Below are 24,182 nucleotides of genomic sequence, written 5' to 3'. Positions count from 1 at the left end.
ATTGTTTTACTTAATTTATTAGACGAGCCAAATCTGAATTTTATTTGTCTGCAACAACCGATAATTTAAATAACCCTTGAAATTTCTGAAAAGTTGTTAAATCCATTTCATCTACTGTTACTCGTAATGAATTGCCCCCTTGCATTATTAAGGACAAAGTATATATCTCTGAAAGGTCTGTCATGCTCAAATGTTTTAATGAACATTTCATCACCTCAGGTTCTCTGTTCAACCAGTCCCCACCCTTAAAACACTCGCCTTCCTCGGATATGACAGATGAGTTTATATTTAATAGTCAGTCCTTCCATTTTGTTCCTTTTTCTGTGGATGAAGTTCGTAGAGCTCTCCTCTCGCTGGACACTAAAAAACCTGCAGGTCCAGACAATTTGGAACCATGTTTTTTAAAACTTGCAGCTGATTTTATTGCAAAACCTTTAAAAAGCATTTTTAACCTCACTCTCAATCAAAATGTCATCCCAAAAGTGTGGAAATCTGCCCATGTACTACCGCTTTAAAAGGAGGGGACCCTACTTCACTCAACAATTATAGACCTATTTCCAATCTATCTGCTCTATCGAAGGTTCTTGAAAAGTTGGTAAGTAATCAATTGAAGGACTTCCTGAATGCTAATAACACTCTCTCCCCGTACCAGTCTGGATTCAGAAAACAACATAGTATCATCATGGCATCCTTAAAGGTTGTCAATGCTATAATTGAGGCACTGGATAATAAAAAAATTTGTGTTTCTCTTTTCATCGATCTTTCAAAGGCCTTCGACACTGTTGACCACCTCATCCTAAAGCAACGGCTGCTCAACATCGGGCTTTCCGAGCAGGCTGTTGGCTGGTTTGAAAATTACCTCTCTGAGAGAACTCAGTGTATTAAATATGATAATATTCTCTCTAGTGAATTACATGTCACATCAGGGGTCCCCCAGGGTTCTGTCCTGGGTCCACTTTTATTTACTATTTATGTTAATAACCTGGGTGAAAACATTCTATATACACAGCTTCATTTTTATGGTGACGATACTGTCATTTACTGCAGTGGTGCTACCCTTGCTCAATCTCTCAAGTAAGTGCAGGCTGCTTTTGATACTGTTCAACTACGCCTGCTTGGCTTAATGCTTGTGTTGAATGCCACAAAAACTAAAATGATGCTGTTCTCTAACGCCAGGAAGAGAGCAGATTATCTTCCTACCATTAAAACCCTGCATGGCAGTCAGATTGACCTAGTGACACAATACAAGTACCTAGGTATTGTAATTGATGAACATTTAACTTTTAGACCACATGTAGAAACTCTACTAAAGAAGCTTAAGCTTAAACTAGGCTTCTATTTTAGAATAAAATTCTGTTTTTCCTATGCTACCAGGAAAAAATTGGTTGAGACTACGTTCCTCCCTTTGCTTGATTATGGTGATCTGCTATATATGCATGCCCCTGCTCAATGCTCCCATCGCCTGGACACTGTGAACCATGGCTCCTTGAGGTTTGTCACAGGATGCAAAGCTCACCATTGCGCCCTGTATGCCAAAGTTCAATGGCCCTCCTTGTACCGATGCACAGACTTACACATTGGTACAATTTTATTTATAAGTCTATCCTTGGTCTGTGCCCCTCTTACCTTTGTGGGTATATTTTATTTTAAAACCAGTAACTATTGTCTGCGCTCCAATAACATCCCTTTATCGACTGTCCCTAAGGTCCGCACTTAACTTCACAAGCAGGCTTTTATGTTTTCTGCTCCTGCTCCTGCTCCTGCTCCTGCTCCTGGAATCATTTGCAGTCGGAACTACAGCTTCAAAAGCTGTTCCGATGAGGGATTTTAAAAATTTGGTGAAGGGTATGGAGGCAGATTCCATTGGAGTCTGTAACTGCTTTCCTTCTTAGACTTTGATGATTTTTCCCTGTTATTTTATGTAACTGTAACTGGTGCTGCTGCCGTCTTGGCCAGGGCTCCCTTGCAAAAGAGATTTGTAATCTCAATGGGATTCACCTGGATAAATAAAGGTTAAATAAAATAAATGAATTTTTAAAATTTGCTATCGTAGTTTCCTGTCATACTGAAAGTTAAATGAAACTACATTGATGAACTAGTAATAAGTGCATTGTTTTTGATTAAAGAAAACAGGTGTTTCCTAATTCACTGAATGCTGGGTAATGAATCTAAATTGACACCTAGGTGCAGTGGCATTTTCCGTGTCATTAAAAATATAGCTGTGTAAGACATTTTAGGGAAGCTCAAACTGTATATCTATAATTTCATGCCTCATTGTTAACATGAATCAATCAACTGCACCATTATTGGGTATAAAATGATGTAATAAAAAATTAAACTAAGTAATCAGTAGATTAAAAATCGCTAAAAGTCAACTTCAGTCACGAGAGTTTTCAGTAGAAACAAGGCTGCTCTTTGTCACCGATTCTGTTCCTAACTTTTATGGACAGAATTTCTAGGCGCAGCCAAGGCGTTAAGGGTGACCAGTTTGGTGGCCTCAGTATTGCATCTCTGCTTTTTGCAGATGACATGGTACTGTTGGCCTCATCAAGCCGTAATCTCCAACTCTCACTGGAGCGGTTCGCAGCCGAGTGTGAAGCGGTTGGGATGAGTCAGTACCTCCAAATCTGAGACCATGGTCCTCAGTCGGAAAAGGATGGAGTGCTCTCTCCGGGTTGGGGATGAGATCCTGCCTCAAGTGGAGGAGTTCAAGTATCTCGGGGTCTCGTTCATGAGTGAGGGTACAATGGAACGGGAGATCGACAGGCGGATCAGTGCAGCGTCTGCAGTGATGCGGACTCTGTATCGGTCCGTCGTGGTGAAGAAGGAGCTAAGCCGAAAGGCAAAGCTCTCGATTTACCGGTCGATCTACGTTCCTGCCCTCACCTATGGTGACGAGCTGTGGGTTGTGACCGAAAGAACAAGATCCTGGATACAAGCGGACGAAATGAATTTCCTCCGCAGGGTGTCCGGGCTCTCCCTTAGAGATAGGGTGAGGAGTTCGGTCATCCGGGAGGGACTCAGAGTCGAGCCGCTGCTCCTCCGCATCGAGAGGAGCCAGATGAGGTGGCTCGGGCATCTGGTTAGGATGCCTCCTGGACGCCTCCCTGGTGAGGTGTTCCGGACACGTCCTACTGGAAGGAGGCCCCGGGGACGACCCAGGACACGCTGGAGAGACTATGTCTCCCGGCTGGCCTGGGAACGCCTTGGGATTCTCCCGGAGGAGCTGGACGAAGTGGCTAGGGGGAGGGAAGTCTGGGCTTCCCTGCTTAAGCTGCTGCCCCCGCAAACCGACCCCGAACAAGCAGAGGAAGATGGATGGAAGAAGGATTAACGTTAGGAGGAGCTCAGTGGCAGATATCACTGCAAGTATAGGGGACAATAATTTATATAAAGAGAGCCATGACCAATATCTTTTGCTATTAATGTAGGAAATGTTCACTAAAAAATATACAGTTAAACAGAGTGAGGAAGAACGAGTCAAGAGGAAGGAGCTAAAGAGGGAGGAAGGGGAGGGATGGAAAAAGGAGAGTTAGAAAAAAAGAGGAGCAGGTTAAGGAGATCTACAGGTTCAACATTTCTGCATTGCATTTAACAGTAATAACATATGTTATAAAATACTACTAGTTAAACAAGATTAAAACATGAAGTATAGCATAGTGTTCATAACGTGTGTCTTTTTATTGTTTTTTGAAAAACATGTTTCACATTTTGACCAGCTCTCTCCATCGACACAAAAAGGGTCGGAAAACATTTGACTATTTTAAGGATGTGCACTTAACCCTTTTTGCAACAAAATAAAAATCCATTTATAAAAATTGTGGTGGTGGTTTTGACTGATTGGGTTCATGTTAACTCTAACATTTAAACAGCCTTTCATATATTTTTCTGTTGTGGCCCTCAGAGGAAAATGTTTGGACATCCCTGTTCTAGAAATAGATGATGAATAAACTAGCTAGACCTTCCTCCTTCAGCAAGACTTTGTGCCGACACTTCTTACCTGGGTATATGTCTTTGAAAACTTAAAAGTGGAATTGTATTTTGTCTTTTCTTGTGTTTTATGTTTTTCTCAGCTGTGACCGTTGCTCGTCTCATAAGCCCCTTCTATAACAGAGGAGAAGTCCATTGTCCATCACATTCACAGTGAATTGCATGTGTTGATGATTTGAATGATGTTTTATACTTTTGGCACATGATAAAATAAAACAATTTTGGTTTACAGAAATCTAAAAATGAGAAAAAGGACACAAGTCCAAATCAAAAGCCAAGGGCACAATAACAAAAAACACAAGTAATTATGAAGAGCTGGAATGTGTCATAAGACATCACATGACACATTAACTGGAGAGGAAAACACACACTAATGCTCTGGGACATGAGACAATGGGGCACTGGTGACACACACTGGAGGGAAAATGCTGAAGAACAAGTAGAGGAAAGTAAAGAGGTGGACAGGTGAAGGACTCAGAATATATCCACAGAACTTTAAAACAAAATAAGAGCATCCAACAGACTAGGATCAACATTCAGTGACGGTGCACATCCTCTTATAAAGTATGTGTTTGATTGAAATCAAAGAGAATCAAGATGTATTTGTTTATGCTGAATGGTACAAGACATTGGTGATGAAGGCTACTGACCAGAGGCGGCTCTAGCATCAGACCTCTGTGGGGGCCCAGGCCCCAGATGTAGGACAGATGTTTGTGCAAATTATTTCACTATATCCATTATTTGTGTAGCAATGTAAGATGACAGAAATCTAGGACCAACCTGGTGTGGCAAGGCGAGCGGCGTGAAGCCGTTGCCGACAACGCCACCTGGGGGCTTTCACCCCAGGATATGAACAAGACTTATGGATATGCAGGTTTTGAATTGATCCAAGGCACACGGTTCAAGAATACTCCACAGGACCAGAGTGTGATTTCCAGTTATAAAAAAAAGACTTTATTAAACATTTATTTTAAAATGAGGACAGACGAAAAGAATACTACAAATATGATTATAAAGAGTATGAGGGATTACCAAAAACAGGGCTGGGGCTTACCACGACAGCGGTAACAAAAAGGGGAGAGATCCAAAAAACTACACTGCACCCGTGACACAGCAAACCAAAAACGTGAATAAGGAGCCACCACCAGGGGAACCGCTGCCGCTCTGGGCCCGCAGCACCTGTCAACGAAAAGAACACGATTAGAAACAAAAAAAACAAGGCAACCCTCACGATAACCAAATAGCAATAAACCCAAAATAAACTGTTTAACACACAAATTATCCAAAAGAGGAAAAAAAGATTACTACACAATAAATCAAATATAACCCACCAAACTGATCAATAATAACTCAACAGAAGAGATAACAGATGAATAAACTGAAAAAAAAATGGGGAGAGTCTGCCCCTCCAATTAAAACCACCCTCCAGGGGTAGTGGCTCAGCGTCAATTAGAGGGTCGGGACGCCCTCTCTTGGCTCGCGTTGAGGACGCCGTATGATACGGCCTTGACCACCGGTAATGGTGTCCGGCCCGATATAGGCCGAATCAGCGCCGGATTGTGGTGGTGGAGGCCTCCAGATGAGCCAAACCCCGGAGCAGACACACAGATGCAGGGGGGGGGGGGAATACAACGAACAGAGAACGAGGAACCAAGAACCAAAACAGCAGTGAGGCTCTCAGTGGCGATGACGGCCACGCACTGCAAAAAAAACAAATTGACCTAATTAAAATATGAATATAGGACATTACAAAATAAAAAGTTACAGATAAACATCCTACCGGAGAGCAGGATTGAGGTGTCACACGCGGCAGGAGGAGGAAGCCCGAAGCCCAGACTAGGAGAGGTGGTTCTGGGAGAGAACCATCATCCATAACGCAACACAGACCATCAGCAGCTTGATATAAAAAGGCAGACAACTAAGCGTCTTACCCTCAGAAAGCGCACCGCACGCACACCGGCCCAAGGGAGACAGCCCAGGTCCCAGTAACACCACACTGCTGGACGAGGCAAAACCGGAGTAAACACCGGGTCCATACACTGAATAAATCGAGGAGAACGAGCATGCCTACCTTATTTTTCAACTCAACTGCTCACTGCACAACGCTGCCACGCCCAGCTGTCGGCTCCGTGAAGGAGAAAGGAAGCGGAAAAAGGATGGAGAAGGGTCCGACCAGGTCTATTTATTCGGCACTCGCTAATTGTCTGCTAAACTACCCCCTCACGGTGGGGAGTGTAGCACTATCCTGCCACACTGGGTTAAGTAGAGATTGGCCCTAGATGAGCCACAGACCACAGATTGATGGTAGAAATGAACTGCGGGTATCTACACAACTAGGTCGGAAGTACACACAACGGTAAAAAGACAATGAATAAATATATTGGTCCTGTGTTTGGCTGTTTTACGTAATGCTTTCTATCTTTCAAAACTATATTCTGTATTCTAATAAAGCACGACAGTAGCGGGCGAGTAAAGTCTCAGAAAAGGTTTAATAATACAGCCAGAGGGGTCAGGTACCGGGTAATCAGTCCAACTAGCAGATGAATAAGCCAAACGACAGACAAACAGGCAGAGTCCAAAAACCAGGCAGGATCACACAAAAGAAGGCAGTCCAAAAACCAGGCAGACAAATCCGAAGAGGGGTTGATGAAAGGCTAGTGATGTGACGCTGGGGATTGAAGCTCCGAAGCGTGTGCCGAGCAGGAGAGGGGCGTTCCCGCGAAGCGCGTATCGAGGCTTGCTTCATCTAAGAGAGGAGCTGTAAATGATGACGTCCGAAGCATTGCCGGGCATCGAGGCTTCGGGCGTGTCCATCCGTATCGACACCTCGATCAAGGGAACGCCCTGCTACGCGGCCGATACAACGTGACTGATTCGGCTCGCGACACGTGCTTCAACACCGATATAAAGCGATCACACTCCATTCAGAATGTGGTTGTTTGGTGGAGCGTTGTGGTTACTTAGTGAGGAGACAGTTAGGCATTTAGGTAGCGTGAGATATTTGTGGACCAAGGTATAGATAGTGTAGAGAGAGTCAGTTTAGGAGATTCAGGAAATGGAACCTGCCAAGAAGTTGAAGTTGTCCCCTATGTGGACACATTTTGATCTCATTGCTCCCAACAAAGTACGTCAATATTTCTACAGAAGTTGTCTTTCATAATTAATATTGGTTAATATTGGTTGCACAATGCAATTTATATTCAGCTGTCTTTGCTTTTGTACAAGGTGAAGTGTAAGCTGTGTGCCAGGGAGCTGGGGTATAACAGCAACACTTCATCCATGCTTAGGCACTGCAGAGCCATGCATGAGAATAACGAGAACACAGAATGTGCACCAAGACCAGGTGAACCATCAAAAATGCCGTAACAATATAGCATGTGGTACTGTGACTAAACAGATATAACAATAATATATCGGACACCTGCAATAAGTTAGTGTGTGATATTAATATTTGTGCATTGTTTTTTATTATCATTGGTCAGGAGGAAAATCTCAAATCGATGAAGACCTGGTCAGCATGGTGATTGGGGACACCCAGCCATTCAGCATTGTGGAAGACAAAGGATTTCAAAGATTTGTTCAATCTTTGAATCCTAGCTATGTTCTCCCCACTAAAAAGGTATTGAAATAATGAAAAACAGTGCTTTTACTGAATAAATCCATAAACTATGTGGACAGACAGGACTGAGGCTCAAACCATCAGTCACAGGACAGCCACACTGCACACTGCTTCACAGCCATGTGGTACTCTGAACGTACATGCTTATTCTTTTCTTTAGGCCCTGAAAAATGAAGCAGAAAGTGAAAGCCAGCATTGAGAAGGCAGCAGCTGTGAGTCTTGACAAGCAGACACGTGGACCTATCTTGCTGTCATCTGCCATTTTACTGACAACTCCATCTTGTTGAATACAGTTGTTCTGGGAGTGCAACATTTCCCCAAGGCGCACAACCGCAGACAATATTGCTCAAGTTGCAAGTCACTCATGACAGAATGGGGGATAGATGACAAAGTTACATGCCTTGTAATGGAGCCGCCAATATGGGGGCTTGCGCAAGAGAGCTACGGCTCAAACACGCTATATGTGCAGCACACACCCTCAATTTAGTGGTGAAGAAGGCCCTTGACCTGACACCTGACCTCAATGACATGCGTTGCAAGTCCAGTACAATAGTGGGTTATTTCAGAAGCAGTACAACTGCAAAGGTACATCTGTGGCTTAAGTATAGTTCATTTAATAGTTGCTTATAGTCCTGCTGTCTTGACAACTTAATTAATTCTTCTTTAATTGTATTTTTAAGGAGAGGCTGGCTGTCGTGCAGGAACAATTGGGGAAGCCTCAACTCAAGCTAATCCATGAAACCCGCTGGAACAGCACATATAACATACTGGTGAGATTATTTCGGCAAAGAGAGCCAGTGGGTGCTGTGTTAGCAAGTCTAACAACAGACATCTCCCCTCTGTCATCAGAGGAATACAGAATAATTTCCGATTGTCTGACTGTTCTGGAACCGCTAAATGATGCAACCACTGAGCTCTCTCAGGAAAAAAGGGGGTCTGGCTCCAAGGTCATACCTCTGCTAACCATGGTGGATCATTGCCTCACAGACTCAAAAGAAAGATCACAATCCTCTGGGTCTTCTCTGGCCGACAAGCTGAGGGGTCTCTTGAGGTAGAGACTGGATAGAATACAGTCAATGAGTATCATGTGCCTCGCAACACTCCTGGACCCAAGGTTCCGGAAAATGGGGTTTCTCAGCCCTGGAAGAGCAGCTGAAGCAGAATCCCAACTGAAAACAGAATGTGCGTCTGTAATAAGGGCCAGCACCACCTCCTCTTCCTCGCCACCACCACAGCCATCGACTTCGCAAACATTAGACAATGTTCCCCAAGGTACTATTGTTATTCCATTTTATTTGCATTTGTATGAACTGGTAAACTCACAAAAACCTTTTTTTCTTAGGTAACAACCTGTGTCGGCGCCTAGATGACAGCGTGAGGCAGGCGCAAACACAAAATGTGGTGGTAGACGCATATATTGAGGTCCAGCGCTACATGATGGAGCCCAATATTGGAAGGCTGGAGGACCCCCTTTAATATTGGGAGAGACATAAACATGTCTATCCTAATTTGTATAGATTAGCAGTGGCATTCTTGTGTACACCTGCCTCATCTGTGAGCTGTGAGCAGGTGTTTTCAAAGGCAGGGGAAATATTATCAAAAAAAAGAAATCGCCTGAAACCTGCCACAGTGGAGAAATTGTTTCTCAATAAAAATCAATGATGTCACCAAAGCATCACTGGCCATATCTCAATGTTACAGAAGCACAATCATTGTCCATACCCCAACCACCCTCCCCTCACTGTACGTTTATTTGGACATGAGGAAATAGAAAATAATCACTTTCCATAGTGCTGGGGGTGTGTGTGTGTGTGTGTGTGTGTGTGTGTGTGTGTGTGTGTGTGTGTGTGTGTGTGTGTGTGTGTGTGTGTGTGTGTGTGTGTGTGTGTAATACATACAAGCAAACCTTGATTTTCGAACGCTTTAGACATCAAACAAATCGGAATTCGACCAAAAAATTCGGAATTTTTTTGTCTTAGAAGTCAAACAAAATTTGGAAGTTGAATGCGAAACATCTTTTTTTTCTTGTTGCCAAGCGCGCGAAAGGTTGAGAGAAAACTTGACAATAATGTGCTTTTTATTTTAGTTTACTGTATTCAATAATTTTTCACTTAATTTGCGTTCCATTGCTTATGGTATGAGTTATAGTACCGCAAACTTCTGTCCCAAAGACGATGATATCTCATATCTTGGGCTAACCAGATTACGTTGGGGTTTTTTTCTTTTTCTCGTGTTTGCTTCTTTCTTTTACATTTGAGATGTTTCATTACTGTGCAATTTGATATATGACATTATGAAATAACATGTTGAAAAAAGGTAGTTTTCTAGCGTCTTGGAACGGATTAAGACCATTTACATTATTTGTAATGGGAAAAATGTATTTGGGATTCGAACAAATCACTATTCGAACAGCCTTCCGGAACGAATTGTGGTCGGAAACCGAGGTTTGCCTGTATATTTTATATATATATAAAATATATATATATATACAGTATATACACAGTATATATACAATGAAAATCACTAAACTATACATGTGTTGCATACTTTATTTTGCTGACAGTTTTATTAACAGGCTTTCTGCAAAATGCCACACACTTCAAACACAGGCCACCTGATATTTTACCATCCAGTAGATGCCGTGCACTAGAGCAAATGAAGCCTCATGAAGCTTCAAACTACCGTGAACCAATTGGGATGCTGGGCTTGCACTAGGAGCTAGTATGACTAAGCCACTGTGGCTCAGTGTACTTGTTAGATAAACACACATAGGAATTATTACTCATTTGTTCATTTGGAGTTGCTGGACACTGTCCCAGTGGACTTACAGGCAAGAGGCAGGGACACTCCGAGTGCAACGCTGGTGCAACGCAGAGCCACACAAACAACAAACAACCAGTCACGCACACAATCAGACCTATGAACAGTTTGGAACTGATCGATTCACCTATGCTGAATGTTTCTGGAGGTGAGAGGAAACCAGAGAACCCAGAGAGAACCCACACAGACACGGGGAGAACATACAAACTCAGAAAGGAGAGGACTCAAACCCAGAGCTGTGAGATGACAGCGCTACCCACGCCTGGAATTATTACTTAACTATTAGTTTTAACTCTCAGTTCATAAAAGCACTTCATAAAAGTCACTTATTAAATGTGTTTATTCTGGATTTAATTCCGGCAACACGTCTCAAAATTATCGAGGGAAGCAGCAGGGAACTATGAAGTTGAAGAATGATCAAAAACATCAGTTTGGACCATTTTAGACGTTAAGAGGTTCATTGGTAAGAGATTGCTGTGTAATTATTATGTATGGGCTATTAAGGGCTACAGTTGCTCACAAGTAGAGAGAGTTTTCACTTTGTCCAGATCTGTCTGGTCAAATAGTCAAACACTTTAAGAACATTTCTCAATTGTTAATTTCCATCAACACAATATAGTATCATCAAAAGCTTCAAAGATCACCACCATCTTTCTGAGGGGCTTCTGGCTGATTCCATCAAGGTAGAAAGGCCATATTCTGCTGCTTTACAACAGACTAGCTTCAGAGACAAAGTCCAGGCTAGTCTGTTCTATCTGCAGTCCAGGCCTGCCCTCCAGTGTAAAATGTGTGACGCATTATGAGGCACCACATTTGAAAAGAGAGACCTTGGACTGTTGGACAACTAAAATCTTTTATAAAGCAAGAATGTTAATCAACTGGTGTCCTCTCTTCTCGAGTGATCAACTGAGTGTCAACTGAGTACTGCTGACAGAAAGGATGCCCAAATACCCAAAGAGAAATTATTTATTTAAAAACTTTTTTTTGCATGTTGAGCATTAAATATTCGCTGGAGTCATATTTAAATACCAACCTCTAACATGTGTGGACAGCACATGTTAGAGGTTTTGGAGATAAAGTCAGAGAGGCCAGACTGAGATGGTTTGGACATGTCCAGAGAAGGATAGTGAATATATTGGTAGAAGGATGCTGAGTTTTGAACTGCCAGGCAGGAGGCCTAGAGGAAGACCAAAGAGGAGGTTTATGGATGTAGTGAAAGAGGACATGAAGGTAGTTGGTGTGAGAGAAGAGGATGCAGAAGACAGGATTAGATGGAGGCAACTGATTCACTGTGGCGACCCCTGGAGGGAAAAGCCCAAAGGAAAAGAAGAAGACTGGAATATAAAGTGCACTGGATCATAAAACTAGAACTCATCTTCAATGAATGGTCTATTTTAAAACTTTTTTCATATATAAGGCACAATGGATTATAAATAAGTGAGAAAATTAAAGGCTTTTAGGTGTGTCTTGTAGTGCGGAAAATAGTAGTTGTGCACAAACCAAAGGAGCACGTGGTTTGGATCTGGGGAGCGCTCCCTCTGCTGGTGGAGCTCACGTACTGCACATAGCTGGAGAGTCCGGTGTCACGTCTTCTCTAACGGTGAAAAGTTCGGTCAAACACAGACAGAGTTTGACCGAACCGTTTGTCTTTTAAATAATATCTAACCCAGGTCGATTAATGTCTATTTCTATGTGGAAAACAGAATCCAAGATAAAAGTATTGTTGCTTTCATTTGTGTTGAGTCAAATTGCCAATTAAACTAACACTAAATCAACCAGTTGAACTGTGTGTATCAGTGAGGTAGTTTATACACCAATAACTTCAGATTCCACATGGAGGCGCGTTTGAAGGTCGTCAGCGGCACCAGGGGAAAACAAACTACAGTACTGCTGAAGCCTCTCCCCAGTTGACGTTGCGCTAGGCAGTCTGGGAAATTGCGTTCTTATATGTTGTCGCGCATACGGGGACCGGTGAAGTTGACCTACATTTCCCATGGTTCTCTCTGCCGGAGGTTCGCATGCTGCTTTCCAGGCAGAACGCCCTGCGGACGCGATAAACGTGCTCGCTGCTCGCCGCTCGCCACACACCGTCTTCCTATGGCCGCCAGCGGGTCGGTTCAAGGTTGTGTCCTGACGTCAACGCAGCGGGTCCGGCGTGAGTGTTCCTGTTTCTAGTACGACCTGCTTCTAGGTGCTAACTTTGTTTCCTGACTGGTGGGGTTAGCTGTGCTACCAGGTAGCAGTCGACTTGCTCACGTCAGGAGCTCCGAAGTTGGCAGCGGTTCCTTCTGGTTTTAAGGAACGCGGAGCGCCTTCAGACATGAACGCGTTTCCTTCGCCTCCACACGAGTGGACGCGTCCTCTCCTTGTCCTCTCCTTGTCCTCTCCTTGTCCTCTCCTTGTCCTCTCCTTGTCCTCCAGACAGAACTTAGCAATGTCAACTGGGCTAAAATAGTTCACTTGTGAAGCGATAGGAGTACAGCGTGTACTTCCTGTTGGGGCTTCTAAAATAAGATAATTCCTGTCGTCTTATTGTCCAATATCCTGTTATCGTGCTTTTATTTTCATGACACAGGACAGTACTTCCTGTGTAATGGTGGTAGCTTAACAGCTACAGCTATAGTTTGGCTAGCAGCTAGCCAAACTAGCTACAGCTGATATAACGTCTCTAAACATTGCTCATGGTCAGTGACGGCATGTGGAGGCTTCCATTTTAAAAAAATAAGGAAATACTTAGTTGTCCTCATTCTTTTCAAATTAATATTATAGTAATTCATTTGTTTTTTTCACAGTGGTCTCTGCTTTTCCCCAGGTGCTGTCTGTCTGCTGGTCCTGAGTTAACTCAAGGTAAACATGTGGACCTTCAGTGAACAGCAGTAGGTCACTGTCCAGGACCGGAGCTGCTGCATTGTGTGGCTTTGAGAAGATAAAAACGTGCACCTGGTATTTCTTGACCAATTCCACAACAAATACTGTCCCATTGGAAGAACTGGAAACCAGTGAGAAATGTGCTCAGTGTCCGTAGAGAAGGGGTTGTAGTGTGGTCACACTCACTCGTTATCCCTGTTCGTTTGTCTTAAAAAGCCTGGATTTTAATCTGAAGGGACTCGCGTGGGCATTCCATAGATTTTGCAACGAGGTGATGAAGTATTTATTGAGTCGACACGGATTTAGAGCAGTGGTCCCAAACTCCCGGCCCGTGGGTCATTTGGTACCGAAAGGAAAAAAAACTTCATATTACTTTTGTTTTATTTATTTCGGAGTCTGAAAGATGTTTTATTTTGAAAAGTGACGTCTGTTTGGAATGACGCACAGATGAATGTTAGTGTCAGGTCCCGCTTGACAGGTCTCGGTCACGTGACGGGTTATCAGCTGTTACCCCTAAATTAAGCGCCCACAAATGCGCCAGAGATTGTCCAAAAAGTGTCTTAAACCCTGCTTCTATTTCCAACCTCCTGTCTTTGTGAAGCGGGATTTTCTGCAGTGACTGTAAAGAAAAACAAACTGCGGAGTAGACCGGACATCCAGAACACACTTCAGGTGTCATTGTCTCCTGTTACCCCTAGATCAACGGTCCCCGACCACTAATTCTCATCATTGTGATTATTATTATTTGATTGACTTGTTCACCCTTTTATTGGAAATTAACAGTATTTCTCCTACGTTGAATGCACTGATTGTAAGTCGCTATATTTCGAAATAAACCTCATCAGTGCCGTCACTTCAGTCGAGTTTTTAATGTAATTATTTCTTAGAATTATTAGAAATGTTGATTATCAATTTAAAAAAGAAAATATATTTTATTAATCCCCAGGGGGAAATTACATTATCAATATTATTTATGAAAAAAAGGTTGTTTATTGTCTATTGATGTCTGCATTTTACATAAAACCACTGCGGATGATTTATTATTAGACTACAGCTGTCCTGGCGTCATTAACGATTATCGAGTAAATGAAGGCCGGTCTGTGAAAATACTGTATTGTCTTAAATGAAACCGATTCGTGATGCAAAAAAGGTTGGGGACCGCTGATGTAGAGGATCCACTGCCATCATTGCAAATATGTTTTAAAAACTGAACTAGAAGATTAGATAAACTTTTTTCTGACAATATTAGAAATTCAACAGCTGCGTTTTTTTACACATCATGGCATAAACTGAATAATTAATTAACTCGTACATATTTTAATCATTTTTACCTGAATTGATTAATCAAGATGATTCTTGTGATGGATTAAACCTCACAGCAGCAGCACCAGAGGATGATGATGATGATGATGCAGCGGCTCCTGAATCCTGGGACGTTGCGGCAGGTTGCAGCAATGCGCCCGTTGCTGATGGGCTTCACCGAGCTGCCGATCGCATTTTGTTGCTGTGCACTCCGCTCGACGCCGCCGCCCTCCACACGGCGACGCTGGCTGACAACGTCGGCCCGTCAGCCCAAACACCACCCGCCCCCAGAGGACCCACAGTCCAGCCCCACGCCTCAAACACAACACGTCCAGGGGGGGGAGGCTGGTCCTGAAGCTGCTGTCGAGGTGGATCCCCTGCAGGACAAGTCTATCGGTCTGGTCCAGAGGTTTAAGAAGACCTTCAAACAGTACGGGAAGGTGTTGATCCCTGTGCATCTGGTGACGTCCACCCTCTGGTTTGGAACGTTCTATTACGCTGCTATGAAGTGAGTCTCGCTGACGTGGCGTTTCATTTTAGCATCTCACTACAAATCAGGGTGACATTGTTTCACTGATGTAGTTTGTGTTTCTGAAGAATTACACTGACATACTTTTATTTTTCGGGCATTTAAAAAAGTATAATTTTTGAAATGTAACTGTTAAATTATGAAAAGTCACCCTGTCAGCCTAACAGTTCTCTAAAACCTGTATCCTCCTCATCTCCTGTTTCCACTTCAGAGGTGTGAATGTGGTGCCATTCCTGGAGATTATTGGTCTACCAGAATCAATACTTGACCTTTTGAGGGACAGCTCAGGTGGCCACGCCCTGACTGCTTACGCCATGTACAAGGTATCTTCATCCAGAACCCTCTGGCTCCGCAGTTCAGCATCAAATCACTTTGTTAATGAAAGGTGAGATGTTCTGGACACAAAGTTAGAGCAGAGTGAGGGTTTGGTCACGTCCAGAGGAGAGATGGTGAGGATGTTGGTGAAAGGGTGATGAGGATGGAACTACCAGGAAAGAGAAGGTGGATGGATGTAGTGAGGAAGACGACAGCAGCTGGTGTTGGAGATGAGGAAGCAGAAGATAGGAGGACCCGCTGTGGAGACCCCTCAAGGGATAGACCAAAGGAGAAGTATTCAGGCCTTCATTCTGCTCTGCTGACCAGATGGCGTGTTTGTCTTTGTTCCCCTACAGATTGCAACCCCTGCTAGATATACAGTGACTCTGGGCGGCACCTCCCTCTCTGTACAGTACCTCCGCAAGCATGGCTACCTAACCACACCACCGCCAGTCAAAGAATACATCCAGGACAAGATGGAGGAGACAAAGGAGAAACTGACAGAAAAAATGGAGGAGACAAAGGGGCGGTTTTCAGAGAAAATGGAGGAAACAAAGGAATTAATTTCTGAGAAAATGGAAGAGACGAAGGACAAACTCTCAGAGAAGCTGCAGGAAACCAAAGACAGAGTCTCTGAGGGAAAAGCCTTCTTTAGAAAGAAGAATGATTAGTCATGTTTACAGACGGCACTTCGGAGTAAACGATCACACTCTGACCTCCACAGGTAGTTATTGGTTTGGGACGAGTAACACGCTGCACTTCTAACACTTGTTTAAAAAAGATTTTGTACTATTCCATCCCAGATGAGATTCCCACCTGCTATCTAAGTGTCAAATCAGTCCCTAAATGTACTCACTGCACCGGGATTCCCTGCGAGTGTAGGCAGCAGCGTAGCTGATTCCTTCATCTCAACACAGATACGTGAGGACAAAATATGTCTGAGCTGGAACGTGTTCGATAAAAGACGTGTGTACCTGTGCAAACAATCTATTTGATGGGAGAAATAAAACTTGAAGCACATACATACCTGTACGTGTACTAGTCTAAGCCTTTGTGAAGGCTGGATGTCACCTTGTGTGTTTTCTTGTGACGAGAATGAGTTCAGTTTATAATTGTATTTTTTTATTGAACAGCCTGAGATAATCTGTTGTTGTACAACTTGCCCTGTTGCCTGAACATTGTTTGAAATGACCAAGTTTAAAGCTGTTCACAAGCACATTTCAGTCATACATGAAACAAGCAGTACTATAGGCATGTAGGTGAAGGGACGAACGTGATTGGTGGATCACACATGTTTGGTGAAAACCTTGACTGAATAAAGAACAATGCTAATAACGTTTTCTAAATCAATGGCCTTTGAGGTTGCGCTACAACCAATGACCTGCTGACACATTCATGTGTTCACATACTACTTTTGTGACAATTGTACAGACTAATAACACGGTGTGTGTGTGTGTCATCAATCAACCTTAATTTATATAGTGCTTAGTCACAACAGATATTTCAAAGTGTTTTAACAGACAGGAACCCAACAGAACCCTCCAGACCAAGCATAAGGGAAAAACTCATTGAGGAAGAAACTCCAGGCAGGACCAAGAATCTGGAGGGCAGTCATCTGCCTTGACTGGTTGGGTGGGAAAAGAAATGCAATGGGGACAGAGACTGGACAAGTGAAAGGGTGACAGATAGAATTTGCAGTCATAACGCAGCCATGTTTCAAGTTTATTTATTTTTATATAGCCCAGATTCACAAACAATGTCTCAAAGGGCTTTACAATCTGCACATGGACGATATCCCTCTGACCTTTGTGCACTGCAAGCAGTGCGACCCTCGCATCGGATAAGGAACAACCCCCCAAAACCCTTTTAACGGGAAAAAATGGATGGGAGAAACCTCAGGAAGACTGCAGAGGAGGGACCCCTCTTCCAGGAGTGGACAGACGAAGCAATAGATACCGCATGTACAGATTAACAACACAATAACAGTAACAATAACAGTAAAAAATAAATGTATAACAAAGGCATGCCGATCATCCAGTAGAGCGAGTCACCACCAGCCGATGAAGCACACAGGTCACCGATTGCCGAGGATCCACCACTCTGAGGACAGACCAGACAGTGCCTAAGTCATTCAGCTCAAAAAAGTTAAAGTCAAGGTTACTCTGGCAAAACCCCAAAACCACAGCAGAACCAAATGAGGCAGAACCAGCACTCCCCTAGTGTATGGTGAAACAGGACCACTGTACAGCTTGTGCTATCGCCAGCCAAGGAAGCAGACAGAGAGGGCCGATTGCCGATGATCCACCACACAAAGGCCTGTGAGAGAAAACAGCAGAAGAAGGGAGAGAGACAGAGAGAACAGGGGGAGAGTGGTGCTAGAGGGACCAGAGTAGCAGAGGATTAATGGGAGGCAGGGGCCTAACTAAGAAATCCTATGACTCGTTGGCAGGACTAGGCTAAACCTAAACATTGAGACTGCCACCCCTGATATTACTTATATGTTAGGTCGAACAGATATGTTTTGAGTCTAGATTTAAAGACATTTACAGATTCAGACTGTCTAATACTTATAGGGAGGTTATTCCACAAGAAAGGGGCACGATAGGAGAAGGCCCTCTGGCCAGCTGACTTCTTTTTAACTCTAGGAACACACAAGAGACCAGTATTCTGAGAGCGGAGAGCCCTAGTCGGCGTGTAAGGTTTAACAAGATCAGACAGATAGGTTGGAGCAAGCCCATTAAGGCTTTTGTATGTTAATAAGAGTACCTTAAAATCGGATCTAACATGAATCGGGAGCCAGTGTAATGCAGCCAAAACTGGGGTGATATGGTCAAATTTCCTAGTTTTAGTTAATATTCTTGCTGCTGTGTTCTGAACCATCTGAAGGCCCCTAGTTCTAGACCGAGCAACCCTGATAACAGAACATTACAATAGTCAAGTCTAGACGACACAAAGGCATGAATCAAAATTCAAATCAAAATGTTGAATATAATACTTGATGATTTACAATTATGGACCTATAATATGTTTAATCATTGTTTATTGCCGATGTGAATATCGTTTCCTCGTGTAAATGAGTTGGTTTGAGGTCGGGAGATCATTGGTGCGTCAAAGATTGATGATTCCAGCTTTATAGAAAAAGCGTCCGCTGCCTGTCTGTTCTTAAATGTTGAAACAGTGGAACAGCTCTACAGGAAAAGAAGACATCAGTCTACTCAGAAGTTGATCAAAGAGAAGTTGACACAGATGTGGATTAATATACTGTAACATTATATTAAAGTGCAATAATCTAAAGTTCACCTTACTTTCCATTTAAACAAGAAACCTTCATTTTACTTGAAGTCTGGGACAGAAGCAGAAGAACGTCGCTGAGTGAAAGACAAACTACAGCAAAATGCCAGCTCGCATTAAAAACGAGGAACTTCTGGAGATATTTTCATGCTGTTTCATTAGATTGACTCAGCTTGATCACAAGTGTTTGAAGGACAGGTGCTGACCAGCAGAGAATCCAGTAGACTCACGTTCTCCCAGTGCAGGCTGCTGAAAGGTACTTCAACCCAGGTCCACGCTGGTCCACCACCTCGTCCTGGAGTGCCGTAGATCTGATGTTCTCGGTGTCCTCACAGAGGCGTGCCATCCAACATCTCAGACAGGGTAAAGGGAGAGTGTTACGTCACTGTCTGCAACCATTTGTACAGACACTTTGTGCAGACTTTGTTGCTCATTACCCTGCTTCACCTCGACTCACGGTGAACACGGGACATCTACCACCTGAAGTGACCATTATGGAACAGGATTATGTTGGCCTCACGGACCCATAAGGCAATGAGTTTAATATCACTGTGAATGTCTCTCAGAATTCACCTCTCTGTAGTCGGAACTAAATAAAATAATCCTTAATATAACCACTGATAGCCTTCAGTATGGGCCATTGATGTCTAATGCTGTTCAGCCTACCTCACAGATAACAAAAATCTGAAATATCACACAAGGTTTCCTGACACTTCAGACGTCACTGAACACTTTAAACCTGGTTTAGCTGCCTTAAACACCTTTCAGATCTTCTTTCAGTTGTTCTTGGAACATGTTTTTTTAATTTCTTTTTTCTAAAAACAGTATATTTGAAACCTTTCAGTCTGGTTTTAGAGCCCACCACATCATGGGACTGCATTGATTAACATGAAGTGTAATGTTAGACTTTGCCCCAAGTCTACTAGATGTCACTGGAGACTCGATTCTGTGGATGGAGACATATTGCTGCGTAGAGTGAAAGCGAGCAGGTCTCACAGGCCAAGGCTCTCAGATGGTCCAGATCTGGTTTTAGTTGTCTGTAACGTTTGACACGATTTGAATCGTTTCACCATTAAAAATATTGACATGTGATAGTTTGAGAACGGCTCTTGAGTGAAAGCCTCAGGATGGACGTGTAAGTAGAAGTCCACCCTTTAAAGGTTTTTCTGCTTAAAGCTCTCTGTGAAAGAACAGACTCTCAGTGTCGGCGCTGAATGTTTGTTCCCGGTGGTAAAATCCCAGAAACACTGTGTGACACAACAGGTGGGTGTGTCCTCAGAGGTCAAGGTCTGGGTAAACCCTCCTCAAAAGTCTGGTCTGACTTTTTCTCAGCTGTCAATGTTCACAGATGCTGAACAGATTTAAATATGATGCCGGCTCCAGTCTGCCTCCTTCATTAGGAAACCTATCTGTATGTAAATATGATTGGAGAACCCAGCGCTGCAGTGTGAGAGTTACAATGACCTCTGCTGTCCAAAGTAATGAACAACTGTTTATGCACCAACAGCACCTGTCTGTTGTCCCACGGGGAGTACGACACAGAAGACAAAGCAGTGCTGCTGTACTCTGGTGTCCAGACAATCTGTGGCTCTTGTGAGACTGTGGTGAGACGCACCTTAGGTGTCAGGAGGCGTCACCTGACGCCGAGGAGGCTGCATCTAATGGAAGGTCAGTAGGATCTTCTGTGATGTTCTGACAGACGGCGCTGTCAGTGGGACATAGCCACGAAGGTCACGTTTGGTGCCGTTTGCTTATCCTTTGTGTTGCATGACTTAATGGTGAAATTCTCAGGTTTCAGTTTAGAATGTTTAAAGACGGAGGAACGGCGGCGCAGGGGGTAGAGCTGTCGCTGCAAAGCAAGGCGGTTCCGAGTTCACGTCCCGCTCTGTCCAGAGTTTGCATGTTCTCCCCATGTCTGCGTGGGTTATCTGCGGGTTCTCTGGCTAATATTATTTTTATCAAAATGTTGCAGCCTGAAGGTCGTTCTTAAAAAAACAGTTTTAGAATTAAAGAAAGATGTAATACAGTTTTTTTTTCCCTTTTGCTTTTCACTCAATAGTTTTCCTTGTCTTCAATTCATAAACTGTATTCTCTTGTAGACCCTGCACCAAGCTGACAGCCTTCATTTCTTGTAAGCTGCATTTTGTCTTGGGTGCTGACATTAAGCCATTTCTCATCCATGGAAAAAATTACATCCATTGCGGTACAAATGTTCAGATTTTGGCTGGTTTTCACTTCGCTTCTCCTGCATCTTCTTCAGTACTGTCCACTGCGACGTCACTCTTCATTCATGTTTTTTATTCATTCATTCATTGTCACAACCGCTTCGGCCATCTATACACACACACACACACACACACACACACACACACACACACACACACACACACACACACACACACACACACACACACACACACACACACACACACACACACACACACACACACACACACACACACAAAATTGTTGGTACCCCTCTGTTAATGAAAGAAAAACCCAGAATGGTCACCACAATCACTTGAAACTTACCAAAGTAACAATAAATAAAAAATTATTGAAGATTAAACAATCAGAATCAGACATTACTTTGGAATTGTCGTTCAACAGAATTGTTTAAAAAAACAAACTAATGAAACGGGCCTGGACAAAAAGGATGGTACCAATAACTTCATATTTTGTTGCACAACCTTATGAGGCAATCACTGTAATGAAACCATTTCTGTAGCTGTCAATGAGACCTCCACACCTCCCAACAGGTATTTTGGCCCACTCCTCGTGAGAATACTTCTCCAGTTGTCCTCTCCCATATTTCAGCTCTTTCCACAGATGTTCAATAGGCTTTAGATCTGGGCTCGTAGAAGGCCACTTCAGAATAGTCCAATGCTTTTCTCTAAACCATTCTTGGGTGTTTTTAGCTGTGTGTTTGGGGTCGTTATCCTGTTGGAAGACCCATGATCTGCGACTGAGACCAAGCTTTCTGACACTAGGCAGCCCATTTCTCTCCAGAATGCCTTGATGGTCTTGAGATTTCATTTTACCTTACACAGATTCAAGACACCCTTTGCAGCCCCAGAACATGACCAAATCTCCTCCATGTATCACAGTAGACAGTGTTCTTCATATGCTTGATTTTTCCATCTGTGAACATAGAGGTGATGTGCCTTACCAAACAGCTCCAGTTTTGTCTCGTCTGTCCAAAGAACATTCTCCCAGAAGCTTTGTGGCTTGTCAACATTCCGCAAACACCAGTCTCGCTTTTTTATGATTTGCTTTGAAATCCTTGGTCGTCTCCAATGGACTCCACTTTGGCTCAAACTTAACGACGAATAGTGCGATCTGACACTGATGTACCTTGGCCTTGGAGTTCATCTTTAATTTCTTTGGAGGTTGTTCTGGGCTCTTGGGATACCTTTTGGACCATCCATCTCTTCAATGTATCATCAATTTTCCTCTTGCGGCCACGTCCAGGAAGGTTGACTTCAGTCCCGTGGATCTTCTGAATACAGGTAGTCGTCGACTTACGACCACGATTGGGACCGACAGATCGGTCGTAACTCGACTTGGTCGTAAATCGACTCTTAAGTAAAAATTAAATCCAGCAGCGCTGGTTCTTGGCTGGGGGTCGTCCGGATCGTCAGCTGGGGCAGCGTGTGGGTTGGTGGGAGCGGGAGACGATCTTTTCATAATCATTGTGAGCTTTGTCTGAATTGTTCGTCTCTTTTTCTCCTCATAAATTTCACGATATGGACGGAAAGCGTCGTTTGCCATCCGTTCAATCCTTGCAAATGTTTCTATGTTCTATGTCCATTTCTTCAAAGTGTGCACGGAGTTTATTTAACAGGGAAAAGCCTTCTGACAAGCCTTTGGTGGTGAACATTTTTTCTGTTTCCTCCTCTTCTTTCTCTGCATCTCTTCTCTCTTCTTCTTCCACTCTTTCTTCTTCCAGCGTGATCAGTTCTTCTTACAGCGCGATCATTCGTCAGTTCTCCAAGGACAGGTTTTTTGCCAGTTTCACTATTTTCTCCCGAATCTGATCAAGTTCTTCGTCACTTTCAAATCCAGCAGAAGAGTTCACGTAACGCTTGACAGTTTTTCCATACGCCATTCATACATTTCTCCGTCACAGCCTCCTAAGCAGCCCAGCCCATCAGTAGTGGGCTGGGCTGCTGATCTCAGTGTGACTGAACAGCGTGTGTGCGGCGTGGGGACTGGAGAGAGCGCGGGAGTCTCAGAGCGGGAGTACTGTGGCTGGAGGGAATGCCCCGCCCTACCCTGACATTGTGGTCGTGAAGTCGGTCGGTCGTAAGTTGCATAGGTCGTAAGTCGACGACTACCTGTAGTCCCACTGTTGTCACGGGAACATCAGGCTGCTTAGAGATTGTCTTATAGCCTTTACCTTTAACACGCTGGTCTATAATTTTCTTTCTAACCTCCTGAGACAACCCTCTCCTTTGCTTTCCGCTTTTCCATGTTCAGTGCGGTACACACCACGTCACCAAACAGCACAGTGAGTATCACCCTTTAAATAGGCAGACTGACTACTTATGAGATTCAACACACCTGTGATGCCAATTACAGGACACACCTGAGTTATTCATGTCGCTCTGGTCAATTTTTGTTCAGTCTCTTACAGAGGTACCATCATTTTTGTCCAGGCATGTTTCAGTAGTTTCTTTTTAATTGTCGTTCAACATAATTAAAAAAAAAAAAGTAATGACTGATTTTGATTGTTTAATTTTCAATAAATTTGTATTCATTTTTACTTTTATAAGTTTCAAGTGTGTGTGTGTGTGTGTGTGTGTGTGTGTGTGTGTGTGTGTGTGTGTGTGTGTGTGTGTGTGTGTGTGTGTGTGTGTCCAAGGCCTTCAGAATCTAGAATGCAGGTGTCCCTGTGTGGCAAGGTGAGAAGTATGAAGCCGTTGCCGACAACGCCACCTGGGGGCTTTCACCCCAGCATATGAACAAGAGTTACCGATAAACAGGTTTCAATTTGGTCCAAGGCACACGGTTCAAAAAAATTCCACTGGACAAGAGTGTGATTTCCAATTATAAAAGACTTTTATTAAACAATTAATTTAAAATGAGGACAGACTAAATGAATACTACAAATATGATTATAAAGAGTATGAGGGATTACCAAAAACAGGGCTGGGGCTTACCACGACAGCGGTAACAAAAAGGGGAGAGATCCAAAAAAAACTACACTGCACCCGTGACACAGCAAACCAAAAACATGACTAAAGAACCACCACCAGGGGAACCGCTGCGGCTCTGGGCCCGCAGCACCTGTCAACGTAAAAAAGAACACAATTAGAAACAATAGATCAAGGCAACCCTCACACACTATAACCAAATATCAGTAAACCCTAAATAAACTGTCTAACACGCTAATTATCCAAAAAGAGGAAGAAAAAAAATTACTAAACAATAAATCAAATATAACCC

General features: G+C 43.3%; 1 protein-coding gene across 2 annotated transcripts; it reads left to right on the top strand.

Moving 5' to 3' along the window:
• Positions 1–12,449: 12,449 nt before the first annotated feature.
• fam210ab (family with sequence similarity 210 member Ab) lies at positions 12,450–16,778 on the top strand. 2 transcript variants are annotated; one of them, XM_068324462.1, is made up of 5 exons: positions 12,450–12,584; positions 13,242–13,276; positions 14,677–15,107; positions 15,340–15,451; positions 15,800–16,778. In XM_068324462.1, exons 3-5 carry the CDS (start codon positions 14,692–14,694, stop codon positions 16,112–16,114), a joined length of 843 nt encoding a protein of 280 aa, XP_068180563.1. In that variant the 5' UTR covers positions 12,450–12,584; positions 13,242–13,276; positions 14,677–14,691; the 3' UTR covers positions 16,115–16,778. The 2 variants fall into 2 exon arrangements, with proteins under 2 accessions (XP_068180563.1, XP_068180565.1); XM_068324464.1 differs by having other exon boundaries at positions 12,457–12,584; positions 13,222–13,276.
• Positions 16,779–24,182: the final 7,404 nt, after the last annotated feature.

Source organism: Antennarius striatus, chromosome 9 (assembly GCF_040054535.1).
Source record: "Antennarius striatus isolate MH-2024 chromosome 9, ASM4005453v1, whole genome shotgun sequence".
Classification (NCBI taxonomy): Eukaryota; Metazoa; Chordata; class Actinopteri; order Lophiiformes; family Antennariidae; genus Antennarius; species Antennarius striatus.
This window is presented reverse-complemented; position numbering and strand designations above follow the sequence as displayed.

Coding starts and splice junctions, on each gene's coding strand:
- fam210ab (XM_068324462.1), top strand. CDS start 14,692: ATGATGATGATGATGATGCAGCGGCTCCTGAATCCTGGGACGTTGCGG. Junction 15,108..15,339: donor TTCTATTACGCTGCTATGAA/GTGAGTCTCGCT, acceptor TTTCCACTTCAG/AGGTGTGAATGTGGTGCCAT. Junction 15,452..15,799: donor CTGCTTACGCCATGTACAAG/GTATCTTCATCC, acceptor GTTCCCCTACAG/ATTGCAACCCCTGCTAGATA.